Source organism: Pogona vitticeps, chromosome 1 (genome assembly GCF_051106095.1).
Source record: "Pogona vitticeps strain Pit_001003342236 chromosome 1, PviZW2.1, whole genome shotgun sequence".
In the NCBI taxonomy this organism is placed as follows: Eukaryota; Metazoa; Chordata; class Lepidosauria; order Squamata; family Agamidae; genus Pogona; species Pogona vitticeps.
This window is the reverse complement of record NC_135783.1, coordinates 128,020,914-128,036,772: the sequence shown is the minus strand read 5'-3', so window position 1 is coordinate 128,036,772 and position 15,859 is coordinate 128,020,914. Positions and strand designations below refer to the sequence as shown.

The 15,859-nt window shown below is 40.9% G+C and overlaps 1 protein-coding gene across 9 annotated transcripts in view; it reads left to right on the top strand.

Annotated features, from left to right (window-relative positions):
• DLGAP2 (DLG associated protein 2) overlaps positions 1 to 15,859 on the top strand; it is a 522,791-nt gene that overhangs the window by 468,095 nt on the left and 38,837 nt on the right. For all 9 annotated transcript variants that reach the window (XR_013542815.1, XM_078388888.1, XM_078388867.1 and 6 more), the window contains one exon: positions 7,410 to 7,759. Coding sequence is in view for 8 of the 9 variants with exons in the window: in XM_078388888.1 (XP_078245014.1) it covers positions 7,410 to 7,759 (350 nt within the window). In the remaining variant the exon portion in view is untranslated. The remainder of the gene's footprint in view (positions 1 to 7,409; positions 7,760 to 15,859) is intronic.

Sequence of the window (15,859 nt, the reverse complement as noted above, 5' to 3'; positions counted from 1 at the left end):
CCTGCTTGTCCCATTATAATGAATATGTTTCAGTTGGTGCGGCCTAATGAACAGGCTCTTTGGAAAAGGTGAAAGCTACTTCATGTGTGCTGAACGCTTGCCGTTCCTGGCTTATGTGGGCTAGAGGAGTGGTGAATGCTTCCTTGCAACTAGGTAATGTACCAGTATGTCTTAAGGAGGCAGTAGTAAGAACATTGTTTAAAAAAGCACTCCAGTCTCCAGTATTCTATTTTTGGGCAAGGTCTTGGAGCATGTTGTGGCATCTCAGCTCCAAAGGTTCCTGGATGAAGCAGATTGTTTCGATCCATTTCAGTCTGGCTTCAGACCTGGTAAAGGAACAGAGACAATTTGGGTCACCTTGATGGATGACCTCTGCTGGGAACTGGACAGGGGGAGTGTGTCCCTGTTGATTCTGCTGGACCTCTCAGTGGCTTTGATACCATTGATCATGGTATCCTTTAGGAATGCCTTTCTGGGATGGATCTTGGAGATACTGTTCTACAGTGGTCCCTCCTGCATGGCCGAATTTAGAAAGTGGGGGGAATCCTGTTCAACACCCTGGCCATTGATCTGTGGTGTCTAGAAGGGCCTGGATGAGATTTCCCCCTCCCCTGGCTGCAGGTCTCTGTGCCTCATCCACCCCATCCCATCCACCAAAGGGGTGAGGAGGGGTGGTCAGGGAGAGGTGAGATGGCACCCAACATCCATAGCAATCATACATCACTGAAACACCACCTACAGACATACCCTCCATCTTTACAATAATGTATCATAATTAGCCATGTTTGAATCTTTCTGGCTAGAAACAATAGATGCCCCCCAGCAGCAGAAGGGGGGGAGTCACTTTGAAATCAAAAAGGGCTAGACTGATTCAAATCAGCCTTTACATCACGTGATTAAAAATACTTTGAATTTCCCCGTTTTATAAACAGAGCAAATCAGGCAGTATTTGACTACGTAATCGCAGACCATGATCACACCAGCGAAATGTCCTCCTATTGTAACATGACGTTTAATCATGTTCCTGTTGTGTTTTGTGGTCACATGGCATATATTCCAAAATGTGCATCCCAACGTGCTTTTTAAATACTGCAGCATTACCTTCCAATTCAATAAATGCCTAGAGCTTCTTGTTGAAACCAATTGTCAGAAGTTAACCAACGCATTGACACTGATGCATAGATACCAATTCCACAGAAAAAATTAAAAAATTGAAAAACATTTTAAAAGGGCATACACAATAACACTAGTTCAAAAAAGTTGTGATAAGATTGTTCACACATGCAGCAATGCAACATTTTTTAAAAGATCTGCAACAACAACAACAGGAAAAACCTCTGGCTGAGCGAGAAATTATCTTCAGTTAGCATGCCCTCCGGGTAAATTATTTGTTAATGGCTGTGCATCATGTGACTGCAAGTGTATGATATGAACTCAATGGGGGATAGGAAGGCAACATTTGGCTCATGTGACCACAGCTGCAGTCTCAGTTTTTTCTTTGTTTCTTAGTGGGAGAGTAACTTAGTTTAAATGTTGTTTAATTTAAATTATGTAGTAAGTGTTAGAAATAAAATGGATTCAACCGGTTCCAAGTTAAGTTGGAACCAACCTTCAAACAATGAAGAAAGACTGAGAGATAGCACTGATGGTTGCAAAATTCCCCCAGTACGGTTTCACTGGGTCTCCACCCACAAAATTCCTCTGCTGAAGGTGGAAGAGTTTGAGAAACAAAGGTTGCAGGCAGACTTGAGCCCCTCTCCCCACTAAGCAATTTGTCTTCCAGAGAGGCGGCCAGAGGTGGAAGTCACATATGTTCTAGCCCTGGGCCTCATTTTGGTATGTACGAAATCTTTGGGTGAGTGAGACAAGTGGCTCAGAATTTGTCACTGAATTGGGTGGATTCATTGAAGGCGTTATCTGTGGACGCAGCCCTTATTGGGGAGACCAGATCCCAAGAAGTCGGAACCCATCAGCTATTCCTTCCCATGCAATAATGTCTGCCTTATGTTCAGGGTGGTTTGGTGTTCTCCCATTTCTATATACAATAATTCCTCCTAATTTTGGAGGTTTAATTCCATACCCTGTGCAGGTAGTATTTAGAAGATGTTGATGTCTTTTCTCAAGATATATTGCCTTTCTTCTTTTTGAGGATATACAGCCATAGCATGCTGTGCACATAATCTAGATACACTTAAATGTGCGGGTGTTCTATCAAGTGTTAAATTGTCTCATTTTGGATAAAGTGAAGATTAAAGTCATTTAGAGTGGATCCTTTCTATCTCTACTCAGAAGTTCATAGAGTTCAAAGGGAGTTATTCCCAGGATATAGCATTGCAGCCCTAATTAATTATGAGTAATTCATAAACCTGGGAGGGAGTCATGATGCCTATCTAATAATACAGAATACAAGAGCATGAACAGATAGTCTCGCCAGGATTTACTGTAGTTCTTCTTTGCCACAATAGGTAGGAATCTGTACACATTCAGGAGCTCCTCTTTAACATTCCTTCATCTGGTACTTACTGAAGTTCTGCTTCAAAATCTGAATTCTAACATGTAATTCAAATTAATTCCCCGGGGGTGGGGGACAAGTTCTAATTCATGATGCGGGGCAGGAGGAGAGACAAAATCTGCCCCTAAAATGAAAGGGCAAGACACAAACCAGTGGAAGGGAAAGCTTGACTCTAACCAAATATTTTAGCTTGAGATTTCACAAAACCTCCCCCGCTAAAAAAATTCTTTTGAAGTGCTAAAGAGAAAATTTGTAAAAACTGACTTGAACTCTCCACATCAGTGATATGCCTTTTCTTTCAATGAAGTACAAATAACACAGCACAAAAGAATAGAATAACAATATGTGGGGCTGCCTAATGCAGTAGTTGATGTAACGGATCCCATTTCTATAGTTTAAAAAGTCTGATTCCGGAATCCTGTGTGGCTCTATTCAGAAGTAAGCTCCCTATAACCAGTTGAGTTTACTCTGAGGCATACAGGTATGGAATTGTAGTTTAAATATCTTCTAATGGCAACCTCCATTCCTCCACACAAAATGTCTCCAGGGATGAGTATTTTACTGAAAGATAAACACGTTTACAGAAAAGTAAATAAAACATTTGGAGAGAGGATAGATTACATGTGCAAGAAATACCTGTAAATGTATATAGGAGGAAAACAAATATAATTTTCTTCTGAGTAAATCTGTACCAGGCTTACATTCTTAGGCAACTGCAAACCTGCAAACATTCTTCCAGCAGTAAGTCATGATGTGAATGTGGTTCCTTGGTGCAGAGGAACTGAAACAAACAAATGTGTACCTGTTACCTTTAATTGAGCCTTATAGGTGAACAGATGGTAAATCAACAGGTAATACAGAAGGCCTAGAAGTGATGGGAGAGTCTTTCTAGCATCAAGATGGTGGTCCTTTACAATGGCTGCCTTCTCCACTGCATACCACATAGACGTTCCTCATCTGAGGAAACTGAATTTTAATTCTCTAAGGCTATTGCTCGCATCCATTTAAGAAACAGGGGCCAAAATACCACTAGTTACACCTATAACTATAACACAAGCCTCAATTTTGGAGACAGTGCCTCAAGTTGAAGAATCACCATAGCCATTACCTGTTGTGCACTGATTTGTGCGACCCTGTGTAAACAAATTGTTTCTATGATGATTTATTACAGAACAGTTGACTAAATTGTTAACCCTGTTAACTGTTCCTTTGTTTCTGACATATGAATAGGGCTTCAAGATACGTATTTTTTTTTTTAGCAAACTCCAACTGCTGGATACTGAAATTTCAGTAAAAAACCAATCAAACTTAGATCCCATGGGACCATATCCATCCCTGTATACAATGTATAACATAGTAAATCAGTTAGTCTGCTGTCGTAATTCAGTGTATATAACTGGCAATCAATGGCATAGGGTTTTTTTTAGAATATATGATGCAATTTAAAAATAATATTTATCATATACATATTCTAATAAATAAAGATACCTGTTCAAAAACATTAATGATGCAACTAATTTAAGCACAAGATGAAAGCAAGAATAGTCAACTGATTATAATATGACTGATTATTAAAAAAAAGAAGGAAATCAATGCACATCTCATACCTTGTATCTTCCAATGCACAAAAGGTACTTCTGCCTCTGGGGTTTTTGATGGAAGCACTGATTCCTTTGTGAATTCCTTTCCTGTTGATTCTCATTAATAGTAGTATCTTGCCATTGGCCACAGTGAGGCAATCCCTTTTCGGAAAATCTATTTTAACTAGGATGGAACAGGAAAAACTGGTAGATGGATTAGCCACTTGGAAGTTGGGCATCTTGTTAGGGAGTCTTGCTTGATGAGCCATTATCTCCTCAATATTTCCTTCCTTCCTTCCTTGTTCTGTGTCCTAGGGCTAAAAATGTCTTCTGCCTTCTAGCACTAGAATTCTGCTTCTTTACCGTTCAGATTGTCACTTGCTCCACACCAGGAATAAATTCCAGACTGAAGACCCACAATGACTTTTTTCAAAACAGAAGTGAACAGTTTACTTTTACAAACTTTTTCAGAAGTGTATTTGTCTCAATTTGTTGTTTACCTGTATGCTCACCCATGTTTCAAAAATGTACAGTACTGTAGATTGGTATTTATTATTTTATACTTCTGTCATAAATAGTCTGCCTTTGGATCTGGGGAGACACAAGATGATTTAGGACCAAGCTCAGACAATGTGGTAGGATGTTCCCTCATGTGTTTCCATGTACTTAAAGAATCATTCATATATATATATATATATATATATATAATTTTTAAATTGCATCATATATATATATTAAAGGGTTATTAATAGCTTTTTCTACTCACCTTTTTAAAAAAAATCATGTGTGCTTTCATAATAATATTGTCACTCTGGTGAGAAGATCAAGGCCAACTATGCATTCAGACAAATGCATTTCTTAAAGTGTGTTTAAATTGCAAGGGGAGGGAGGGAAACACTAGGTCTCGATCTGGATCAAGAACCTACAGGAGTTTTCTGCCCAAGGTTCCTTTGATTTGCTTGCTCATAAAGGTATATTTTGCAATAAACAGAAGCTGTGGGGTTACATAGCAGCCCGAAGGGGGGATTTTAGGTTGGAAGTAATCACATACTCTCGATTAGGAATACGTTTCAGATTAATGCCTCATGACTGTTTTTTCTTCCAAATAAAAATTGCCAGGTTGCACATGCTTCGTGCATTATTTACCTCTGTATTCTTCTGTCCTTTAAAAAAAAAAGTGCAATACTGAGACTACTGGTTGGTGATCGATTCTGCTGTCAGCTAAAAATGTGCTTTAAACTCATATTGCAAAACCATCCACCCCTGTCAGCTGCCCATCACTTGTAAGTTTGGCCCATTTTGTTTTTAGGCTGCCGCGTTTCCTTCCTGCAGGGCTTCTTTGTGTGCAGGTGAAATGGTGTGGGAATAGCACACACACCCCAAGGCTTGCCTGCAGACGGGGGAGGGGGGGAGGGAGGGTTGTAGCAGTTGAGGGAGTGTTGAGAGTTTTCCTGACCCTGAAGCTATAGGCATGCAGTCTCAATGCTAGGCTGAGCAGGGGAGATCTTGCTATGCCCGTGGTTATGGGATCTCGTGAGTTAGTAATCATACTGCAACTGCAGAAAGTAGGAAGTGAAGATCCTTCCTTTGTCATTTATTCCTTGTAACAGGGAATATACTGGCTTTGTAGAGCAGTAAAATGTTGTCATTTTGTATACCCAAAGATGGGTGTCGTTTCTGTCTTTTATGGCTGGTACCTGAGCTGCTTCATTCTGCCTGCTGTAAATTATTATTCACTTAGAGACATGTATGAGCATACAGGATTCATGACCTACCATTAAGGTTTGGACAGCTGATATTGGATGTCACTAAAAGATGGCAAATTCAGTGATCTCACTTATTAGTGTAGGTTTTCTACTGGGCTGACAGGAAAAGAAGAGCCACTTCTGGGATTTTCTGCCTCAGGTGCCATAATTTGACAGGCCTTGGATAGCATGCATATTGACTGCAGGACACCATTTGCTTTCCTGCTTAGGCAGCAAAATGTCTTGGGTCATTGGTTTCGGCCAGCAATTTTTTGCTTTCCGCCTAAATACAACTAAAAGTACTTGTTCCCAAAACAAATGTACAGTATTGCTAATAGTTACTCTAACTTACTGTGCTTCACTTAGCAGTGTAGAATTGTTCTGCCAATAGGGTGAAGAAATTGGGAGCAAAACAGTCAGCTATGAAAGGCCGAGGCAACAGATGTTTCTTTTAAGAACTTTCTGTGCTGCTTCTTGTGGTCCTGTTCCCTCCTGCAACTATGTATAAGGAATTCTTAATAGCCCCTTCTCCTTTTGCAATAGGGCTTCGTAGGAGATAGCTGGAAGCAGAGGGAACCCAGTGTGGAGGGAAGTAAGAGCAACCTGGGGAAAGAGGCGGAAAGGGCAATGTTTAAACACTCTTCTGTGCCACTCTTTCTTATTATGCCTGTCTCACAGGGCCCTTGTACTGGAGAAGATGGGTCATCATCAACAGTGTACAAGGTGTTTTTTTCTCCTCTGCTAACTGTCCTCAAAGGCTTTGCTGTGTTTTCCCTGTCATATCTGAAGTCCTTGTGTGGGCACCAAAACAGAGGGATTAAAATTGGGATGGCAGAAAGCCATCTTCCTATCTGTGGGACAAACCGTTTCAGACTGCATGAAGACAAGCAGATTGGAAGCACCATGTTCTGCCTTTAATCATTACCCCCTCCCAAAATATCATAATGAGGTATTTTGAACATTATGTTTTCTTTCCTGTCCTTTCTTCCCTACCTCCTTAATTCCTTCCATAGCGGGGAAAGTTGCATAAATTCTGTTCTATTATGCTCCAGGTCTTGCAAAGGCAGCTTTGTTATGATATTGTTATAGTCTATCCTTAATTCATTAGGCGATGCAGAATCTATGTCACCTTTGGAGGGGAAGATGATCCAAAGCACGGTTGGGGTTTTCATGCTGCGTGAAACCCAAGGGACTAGTTATCCACAAGCACATGTGCTCAGGTCTGTGTTTTCTGACCCTCCCTCTACATCTAAACCCAACAGAGATAAGTTATCTACTGTCTCCTGTCCGATCTTCACTGTGGCTGCCAGTTCCCTTTTCATCAGGATGAAGATCCACTGTTTCTTGTTTGAAATGAAATGAACCTGTTGCTATGGCTACCCATGCTTTGTATGAGACTGAATTTATGCTGACTGTGTGAGGTCTACGGATGAGTATGTTTCATTACTACGTCCAGTTTTTAAGCAGGATAATCTCTCTTTGACCATATTTTTTTGACTCCTATAAATGGCAGCAATGTCCACTAATAGTGTTTTCTCTCCTCTGTCTTTTTTTTCTGGATTTCCTTTGTAGCTGTAACTTATACAAGTTACAAGAAAACGCCGCCGCCTGTACCCCCTCGCACCACCTCTAAGCCACTAATCTCAGTTACAGCACAGAGCAGCACAGAATCAACCCAGGATGCCTATCATGATAGCAGGACTCAGAGGATTTCCCCGTGGCCTCAGGATGGTCGAGGGATGTATAACTCTACAGACAGTTTGGATAGTAATAAGGCCATGAACCTCGCCATGGAAACCGCAGCTGCACAGCGCCACATGTCGGAGAGCCAGAGCACCTCAGTCCGAACCAGCGACAAGGCGATCCTTGTGACAAAAGCTGAGGAGTTCCTTAAGAGTCGGCGTTCATCGATAGGCATTCAGGTAGCCTGCCATTAACATCTCTTCCGTTAAGACGAGTTGTTTGCTTCCATTCTGTAAATTGCACCTGAAATGAGTCATCCAGCTCCAGTGGCTTCTGTTCACCTGAGCAACAATCCCTGGCTGTTTAGCATGCATTGTAATTCACATCATGGCTATGTGGCCATCCAGAAAAGGTTTCGGCCAATATGCAGTGCCTGGAAATTAAATGAATGAATATCTCTCTAGACAAGTTACCTGGCATTCATGCTTGATATGGAAATTATACTGCTCAGTCACAGGTGAAGAGCATGCTCATCTCTCCCTCCCCCCCCTCCTCACTCCATCACTCTCCTTCCTCAAACTCAATTCAAAGTCCTTCATGGGGCTGGACTCTTGTTATTGCCACCTGTGCGGGGATATTCATAAATGAATACGAATACCCCCATCTCTAGTCCTGACATATTGCACTACCAGAGGAAGAACACTGCATTGCCCTCTGCTTCCTTTATGGTTGTGTTTTAAGAGCAGAAAAAGCTGGCCGGATAGCTCAGTGAGTTTGGTCTCTGGCTGTGGAACCAGAGGTTGGGAATTCAGTTCCCCACTGTGCATCCCAGATGAGCCAGCCAAGGTCACCTTGGGAAAGCTGCATAAACCCAGGATGCCCTCAGGATAAACCACTTTTGGGTGCTTGCTGACTAGAAAACCCTGAAAAGGGTTGCCATAAGTCAGAATTGATTCGATGACACACCATTATTATTATCATTATATTATAGCATGTCTGCAGAGGCTGATAATAGAGAATATTTGTTGCAGGATGCATGTCCCTATATACATGCTGAAGCTATATTTTTTCCTCTTCATTGGTTGGAGAGGACTAATCAGAAGAGAAGGAGGACAGACTAAAATGGACAAAATGAAGTGGTGCAGTCCCTGCATGGAAACATGAATGCAACTTTTTGATTATTTGTTCGAAAAATGTGAAAACTCTGCACAGAAAGTGACCCCCACCAGTTCTGAGGTATTGCATTGTTGCTGAAGTGACAAACTTAATAAAAGAAGATTTTCAAACAAATCTTCACGTGATTGAAATGACTGGTGATCTTGTCCCCATGTTAGGATATCACCTTATTTTGCAAGACTGAATCAAGTTTCAGAATGCTGTCTCTCGTAAAACAGTTATTACTGCTAATAATATATTTGCCTATACTCCTGAAAGCAATGAAGAATATAGGCAAATACTTGGTTATCGGTTTATTTAAGGAGCTGATTTACAACATAGAATTTATAGTAAGTTTTCTAAGGCAGTGGTCCCCAACCTTAGGCCTCCAGATGTTCTTGAACTACAACTCCCAGAAGTCTTCACCACCACCTCTGCTGGCCAAGATTTTTGGGAGTTGAAGTCCAAGAACATCAGGAGGCCCAAGGTTGGGGACCACTGTTCTAAGGGGTTGTTTGACTACTCCTTCGCTGGATAGCTCAGAGAGCTGGAAGGAAGTATTTTATGAGTTGAGTACCTGGCTGCATAATCAGAGGTTGGGAGTTTGATTCCCCATTGTGTCTCCTAGAACAAGAGCCAGCCTGTGAAGCCTTGGGCAAGCTGCACAAATAGTAAACCACTTCTATATACCTAAAAACTCTGGAAGGATGTGCTGCAAGTTGGAATTGATTTGGCAGCACATAATTCCTATTCTTACCAAGTTGCTGAAGAATTTTAGGGAATAATTGACCATTAAATAAAGTAGCTTGAGTGAGTACCATAAATATTCAGGGTCCGCTACAGTAAAAAGAGAAAGTAGTCTCCACCGTCTAAAAGCCTTGATCTTTGTCTATATGACAGTAAGGCAGCATCGTGCTGGAAGGGCATGCAGCTCTCGGAACAGGCATAATGGAGGTGGTGGTTGCTGTCCCTTCAAAAAAAAAAAAAGAAGAAGAAAATTCTTTTAAGCAAAAGGCATTCTGCTGACAATGATTATTGAAAGATTGAAACAGGTGCCGTGGAAAGCTTCCTGATTAGATATGCCTCATTTCCATCCAATCTTTGAAAAGCCCTTCTACATACAATGAGTGTCCTAGGGTTCCTAATGTGCACTTTTTGCTTAGGTCCTATACCAATAAAATGCCACTGGGTTTGAATGGAAACCCTCTCAAGCTCATATATGGAATGCAGCATGGCATAAACAGAAAGGGTTCAGGTCAGGTCTTTTCAGAGTGCTTAGGCAGTAATTAAGCATGGAGCTGCAACAACATACACAGCAGCACTCTGCACTGAAGGTCTTTTTCCAAGGCCTTGACAGACGATAATGAAAAGCTCCAAAGATCATTTGCTAATTTGGGTTTCCAGGGACTACATTCCTGTTCAAACTGCCTTGCTCATCTAAGAAAGGTGCTGACAGCTATTTTCATTTGTATTATGGCTGCGTCCCAAGCACAGATAATATAAGGGTCATGTGTCCATCTCTCTTACTGAAATTAACACTGATGCTCTCATTCCATCATTGAATGTTTCTCGCTGTCTCGCTTGCACTCTCTCTCTCTCCACCAAGGTGATCATCTTTGCAAGGACTATATCTGACTCCTGGTTAGGTGGTTTGGGGGTATTTTTTTTTCTACTCACAAAATACCTTAATATATTTGTCCAGCAATTTATACAGACACAGTTGAATCTCTATAGCAACAAGGCATCAGGTGTTCAATCCCCATTGCTTGCTTTCAAGTTCAGCAAATGACAAACATTATTTGTCAAAGGTACAGGCTTTTTAAGCAAGCGAGCAAGCAAGCAGAACCCACCGAGAATATGGAGTCCGCAGACCTAGAAGTACAAACTCAGTCACATTATTTACCCACAAGGAACAGACCCAGCTCTACCTCAGTTAAATTCTCATTCGTCCCATTCGTTCCCTTTCTTCTTTGCACACCACACCCTCTTCTTTCTCTTGTCCTAATCTCTCTCTCTCTCTCTCTTGTGCTCTCATTCAGTTTATCTAAGATGTACAACTCCCAGAAGCCCCAGGCCACCATGGATACCAGTTTGTTGGGGGTGAGGGGAACCCAACATAAAATTATGGAATAATGAAAAACCCATGAATTTCTGGGACCCATCTTGTCAAAGCCTTTAAAGCATAGATTCCCAAAGTGGTCTCTATGGACCCCCAGGGGTCGATTTCGACTTCCAAGGGGTCCAAGTCAGAGAGAAAAAAATGGGGGTGTCTGCCATTTATGTTGCACTGGCACAAAATGAGAATTGGATTTTGCCATTTTATGACCCATGAATAAATAATTTCGATAGGCGCTTTCAATGCCTTTATGGTTCTTCCATTCATGAAATGAACTCTGTTTTTCTACACCTATGGCCTATTTCTACACCTGTTTATCACTGCAATAAATAAAAGTATTATGAGAGTTTTCATGTTTACAGTTCAGGAATCATGTGTTTTGTAAACCTTGTGGAGAGAGTGGATTTATTTACATATTCATATGATTAAAAGCACTACTCTTCTTATTATTAGATGGCTGTATAGAGACACTGTGGTGCACCTGCCTGTATTTTTATTCATAGCAGGATTGTTAATTACTGAATTTTTAAAATTATGCTCCTGTGGTACATGACTTGTAAACTGACTCTAGCAACGTGAAAGCATGCAGCAGCTTAACTTAAGGCACTAAGCTACTGTGACAGTGTTCATTTAGCCTTTTGGCTCTGCAGATGGAAATCATTTACCACATGAAGGGGGAGTTCCATACAGAGCAGATGAAGAATTCATATTCTGAGAAGAATAAGCAGTCATATGTAGAATATTCAAACCAGTGGGAGTTATGCCAATGAATCTATTTCACACTATAGTTTTCGTATTGACAGAGACTAACATCAGAAGTAGAATGTTATCTCCATTTTAAAGACCATTCCAGTCCTAAATGTTCAACTTTGTTATACCATCCCAGGCAGGTTCTGGGGGTTTCCACATGGTGAGCACGTGCACAGTTGTTGTCTCTCAGTCAGTACAATGAGAAAACACCTTCATAAACACATGGGGACATGTGAGGAAAGTTGCAGTCATCTTTAGCAAACTGTTACATAAAAACAGCAGCCACTTTATCTGTCATATACTGTATGTCTCCTTTACTTTTATGTCCTTTACTAGAAGAAGCAGCAGTAGTGGAATCAGCCAACTGTTATGTACATTCAGAAACGATTCTGTTGTACCCATAATGTTTGGCATAATACTTCAGAATATAGTCCATAATATAATAAACCAGGATATTTGTGGTCTTGTATAACTGGAGATACTTGTACATGATAATTGGCTGTAAGTAACAGGGGATACACCATGGGTCCATATTTATTATGTCACCATTATGGGGAGACTAATGGCATGTGCACAACACTATAATAATTATTATTATGTTCTGACAAGTCAATTGCAATTTATGGTGGGCCTTGCCAGGGTTTCCTAGGTATAAAGTACTTAGGAATGGTTAGTAGTCCTTTATTCTGGGGGCACCCTGGGGCTGTGCAGCTTGCCCAAGGCTACACAGGCTGGCTCTTCTCCCAAGAGCCAATGAAGAGTTGAACTCCCAGCTCCTGTACTCTAGCTCAATACCATATTCACGGAGGAACATCAACACTTTGTAATTTGAATGTAGGCTGACACCAGTTGTCTAAGACTGAAGTAGCACAGGACTTCGTCACCCAGTTTAAACATCTCCATCACTCATTTTTCAGTATAGATCATCCTTCTTCAAGCTGGTGCCTTCAGATGTTTTTGACTACAACTCCCATGCTTCAAGTATTTTGTACTACAGTGTCCTTAATGGGTCATGAGTCAAGGCAATGGGAGCTGTGGCCCAAAATCTCTGGAGAACCCTGGGTCAAAAGAGGCTGATATAAATACTCTTATTCTTAGCCTGAATAGGAGGAAATTTAACAAAATAACCTAATCCAAGCCAAGCCCATCATGTTTCAGTTACCAATAAATATCTAAGTAATTACACTTCAGTTTTAACATGAAGAACTGCACTTCATCTCACATCTCACAGTGGTCTGGCTATCAAATTAATATTCATCAATAAAAGAGTTTTAAATTGTTGTCTTGAGCTATAAAGATTCTTGGGAAAAGAGATCAGCAAGTTAACAAATAGAAAGGAAGAGAACTTTTGGTGGCTGAATGGCTTGCTCCACAAGCCCAGGCCAATGAGCTGCAGGGCTCTGTCTTGGAAAATATAGAAGTTTGTCATCTTTTTCAGCTTCCTAGAGTATTTCTTGATTTGTTAATTAATTAGTGAATTAGTTTAAATTCTGTTCTCTATTGCACTCTAAAATGTCAAAGTTTCTATGCAAGAAATACACCTGTTAGTCTTCGCTTCAGAACTCACTGACATGGCATCATCTCCCACAGTGGCATACGTACTGTGAGAATAGAAGAGTTGCTTGAACATTGGCTTTAAGGAAGGACTTGCAAATGTAGTGAATACATACACAATAACTCATTCCAGAGATGCCCATGACATTTATTTTCATTTCAGTTACATTCAGTAATGCACCATGCCAGATATTTTCTGGACATTTTTCTAAGAATAAAACAAAATTATGAGAAGTTCCAGTGCTAAATTATATCCTGTCATTTCATGAACCCCCTTCAATGATATTACCAAAGAACAAGATATATTATTACAAGTGTGCCAACAATACACAAAACCTGTTATTATGTCAGTATGTCACCTTTCCAATAACAATTAATAATTCACATTGCATTTTTCTTGACATAATGGTGTTAAATAACTGTGCCGATAATCTCTCAGAACAACTGAAGTTGAACATAGTGGCTTGTTTTCAAGAACATGTGTCTACCCTTAATTTATAGGAATATCATTCAAGGTCATTAGATGGCTCAAATCTATTTTCGTAAGTTCCTTAGAGTCTAAGGATTCTGTTGTAAAAGAGAGGCCTTTATTTATCATGGCTATGACCATGAGCATTAGATAATGAATATTAATTCTACAGCACAATACATGCCAGTGGCCTCAACTTGGTGTTGCAAAATATGGTCCTCTTGCATAAAATATCACAGCAATTTACAGAAATAGGACTACAGTGGTACCATTACATTTATACTGTATCTATAAAGGTTTCCTCACACGTGGGACCAAGAAGGTAAGGGAGAGAAGTTAGTATGTATGCATCTCTTCCAACAGCAGCCATGGCATCTAACTCCCTAGAAGCCTCTCACAAGCTGATCTCTGTGCACTGGTCGGTCTGTCACCTAGAATATACATACGCTATAGTGCTGGGATAGGTGGACAGCTTTGGCCTGGCCTGATGTGGGCCTCCAAAGAGGGTAGCAGAAAGAAAAGGAATGAGCTTACTCAGTATGGGGTCTGACACAATCCTCCACAAGCCATAGAAAAATAGAGAGGGTCCTGCCTTCCATCTGGGCATCTTTTTTATTTGTCTGTCTATAAACCTATAAAATGAAAAACAATGAATAAAATTACAACCAAATCAGTGAAATTTCTGTCACAAAGTTAAAAACAGGAAATTTTACAGAAGTCAACAATTTAAAAATAAGATGTGGAGGGAAGGGTTTACATTTTTACTCCCACCTCTCCTTGACTGGTTTGTTGTTCCCCATCACCAAAAAAAGGCCTAACTTCTCCTAGCAAGAATTACTCCGGTAGTGATGCTTCCATAGTTTAATTCTGAGTATTTCCATGCACATCTCCAAACAATTACCAGGCACTAAAAATTGCTGACGGAACCAGCTACATCCTGTAGAGCAGTGGTCCCCTACCTTGGGCCTCCAGATGTTTTTTGACTACAACTCCCAGAAGCCTTCACCACCACCTCTCCTGAGCAGGATTTCTGGGAGTTGAAGTCCGAGAACATCTGGAGGCCCAGGGTTGGGGACCACTGCTGTAGAGGCCATGCAGACAAAGGATTAAACAGACAGGTCACCTCAGATGAAGATATTATGACCACCCCTGAACACAGCTACCCTCCCCGTTCCCAGCAGTTTGAAGGTGGATGGATAGTTCTGATAACTGGAATGCAGAACAAAGAGCTCAGCGATTTAGGTCTCTGGATGGGGTGCCAGAGGTTGGGAGTTCAATCCCCTCACTGTGCCTCCTTGACGAGGGGTGGCCTCAATGAGCCACAGGGTCTCTTCCAGCTCTGCAGTTCTAAAATTATTTCAGTGAATTTGGAGAACATTACTGGCTCATCTCGGCTGATGAGCAGAAAGCTCTTCCCCGGTAGCAGTTGGAGGCAGGCAGTTGGATGATAAACCCCACTTGCCTCGGTTGATGTGGCAGCTCTGGCTGTTATCTGCTAGCTCTACGTTTTCGTTTCTTCACTCTGATTTTTGTAGACCAACCACCCATCCGTTCTCCTTTCCAAATGTCCATGAGTCCAACAGCTGCACCCTTTTTGTCACCATAGCAGGGCTTTGGCCCACCTGACAGAAAGGCTGCCCTCAACTTTTTGGTCTCTAAAAAAGAACTGAGAGGAGACAGCAAGGAGGCAGTCATTCAGCAATTGTTGTTGTGGTTTTTTTTTTTTTTTGGTTCTTTGGCTGTATACCTTCAGAACACGGCCAAAGAACGCGAAAAACCTACAACAACAATCAGATCCTGGCCTTGAAAGCCTTCAAGAATTCATCCAGCAATATTGGTAATAATACATATATTTTTAAAAGTGTACATATTTTATGGTAGATTATGACTCAAACTCTCTAAATCCAGATAGTGTTTTCTTGGGAATGACCTGAACAGCAACTCTGGAAATGAAGCACAATTACAGCTCGTGGTGTGATGTCATGTGCAGAACTTTGTGTTGTGATGTCATGTGCAGAACTTTGGTGTGAAATCTCTGTCTCTCACTCTTATAAATTATTAGGATAAAATTGACCAATTTCCCACACCCATTTAATTATATAGCTAACCATTTCCTCCACAGAATGAGATGATCCCATTTTTTATTTGTTTCAAATGATTTCTACCCCCTCTTCAGTGCCCAGGTTTTTTGCACTTGAAATTAAAATATTTATTTTGCCAAACTGCATAGAAAATCCTCATTTGGCACAGGTTTCTGCTTCCAGCCATGGCAAGGAAATGAAAGATATTAAAGCA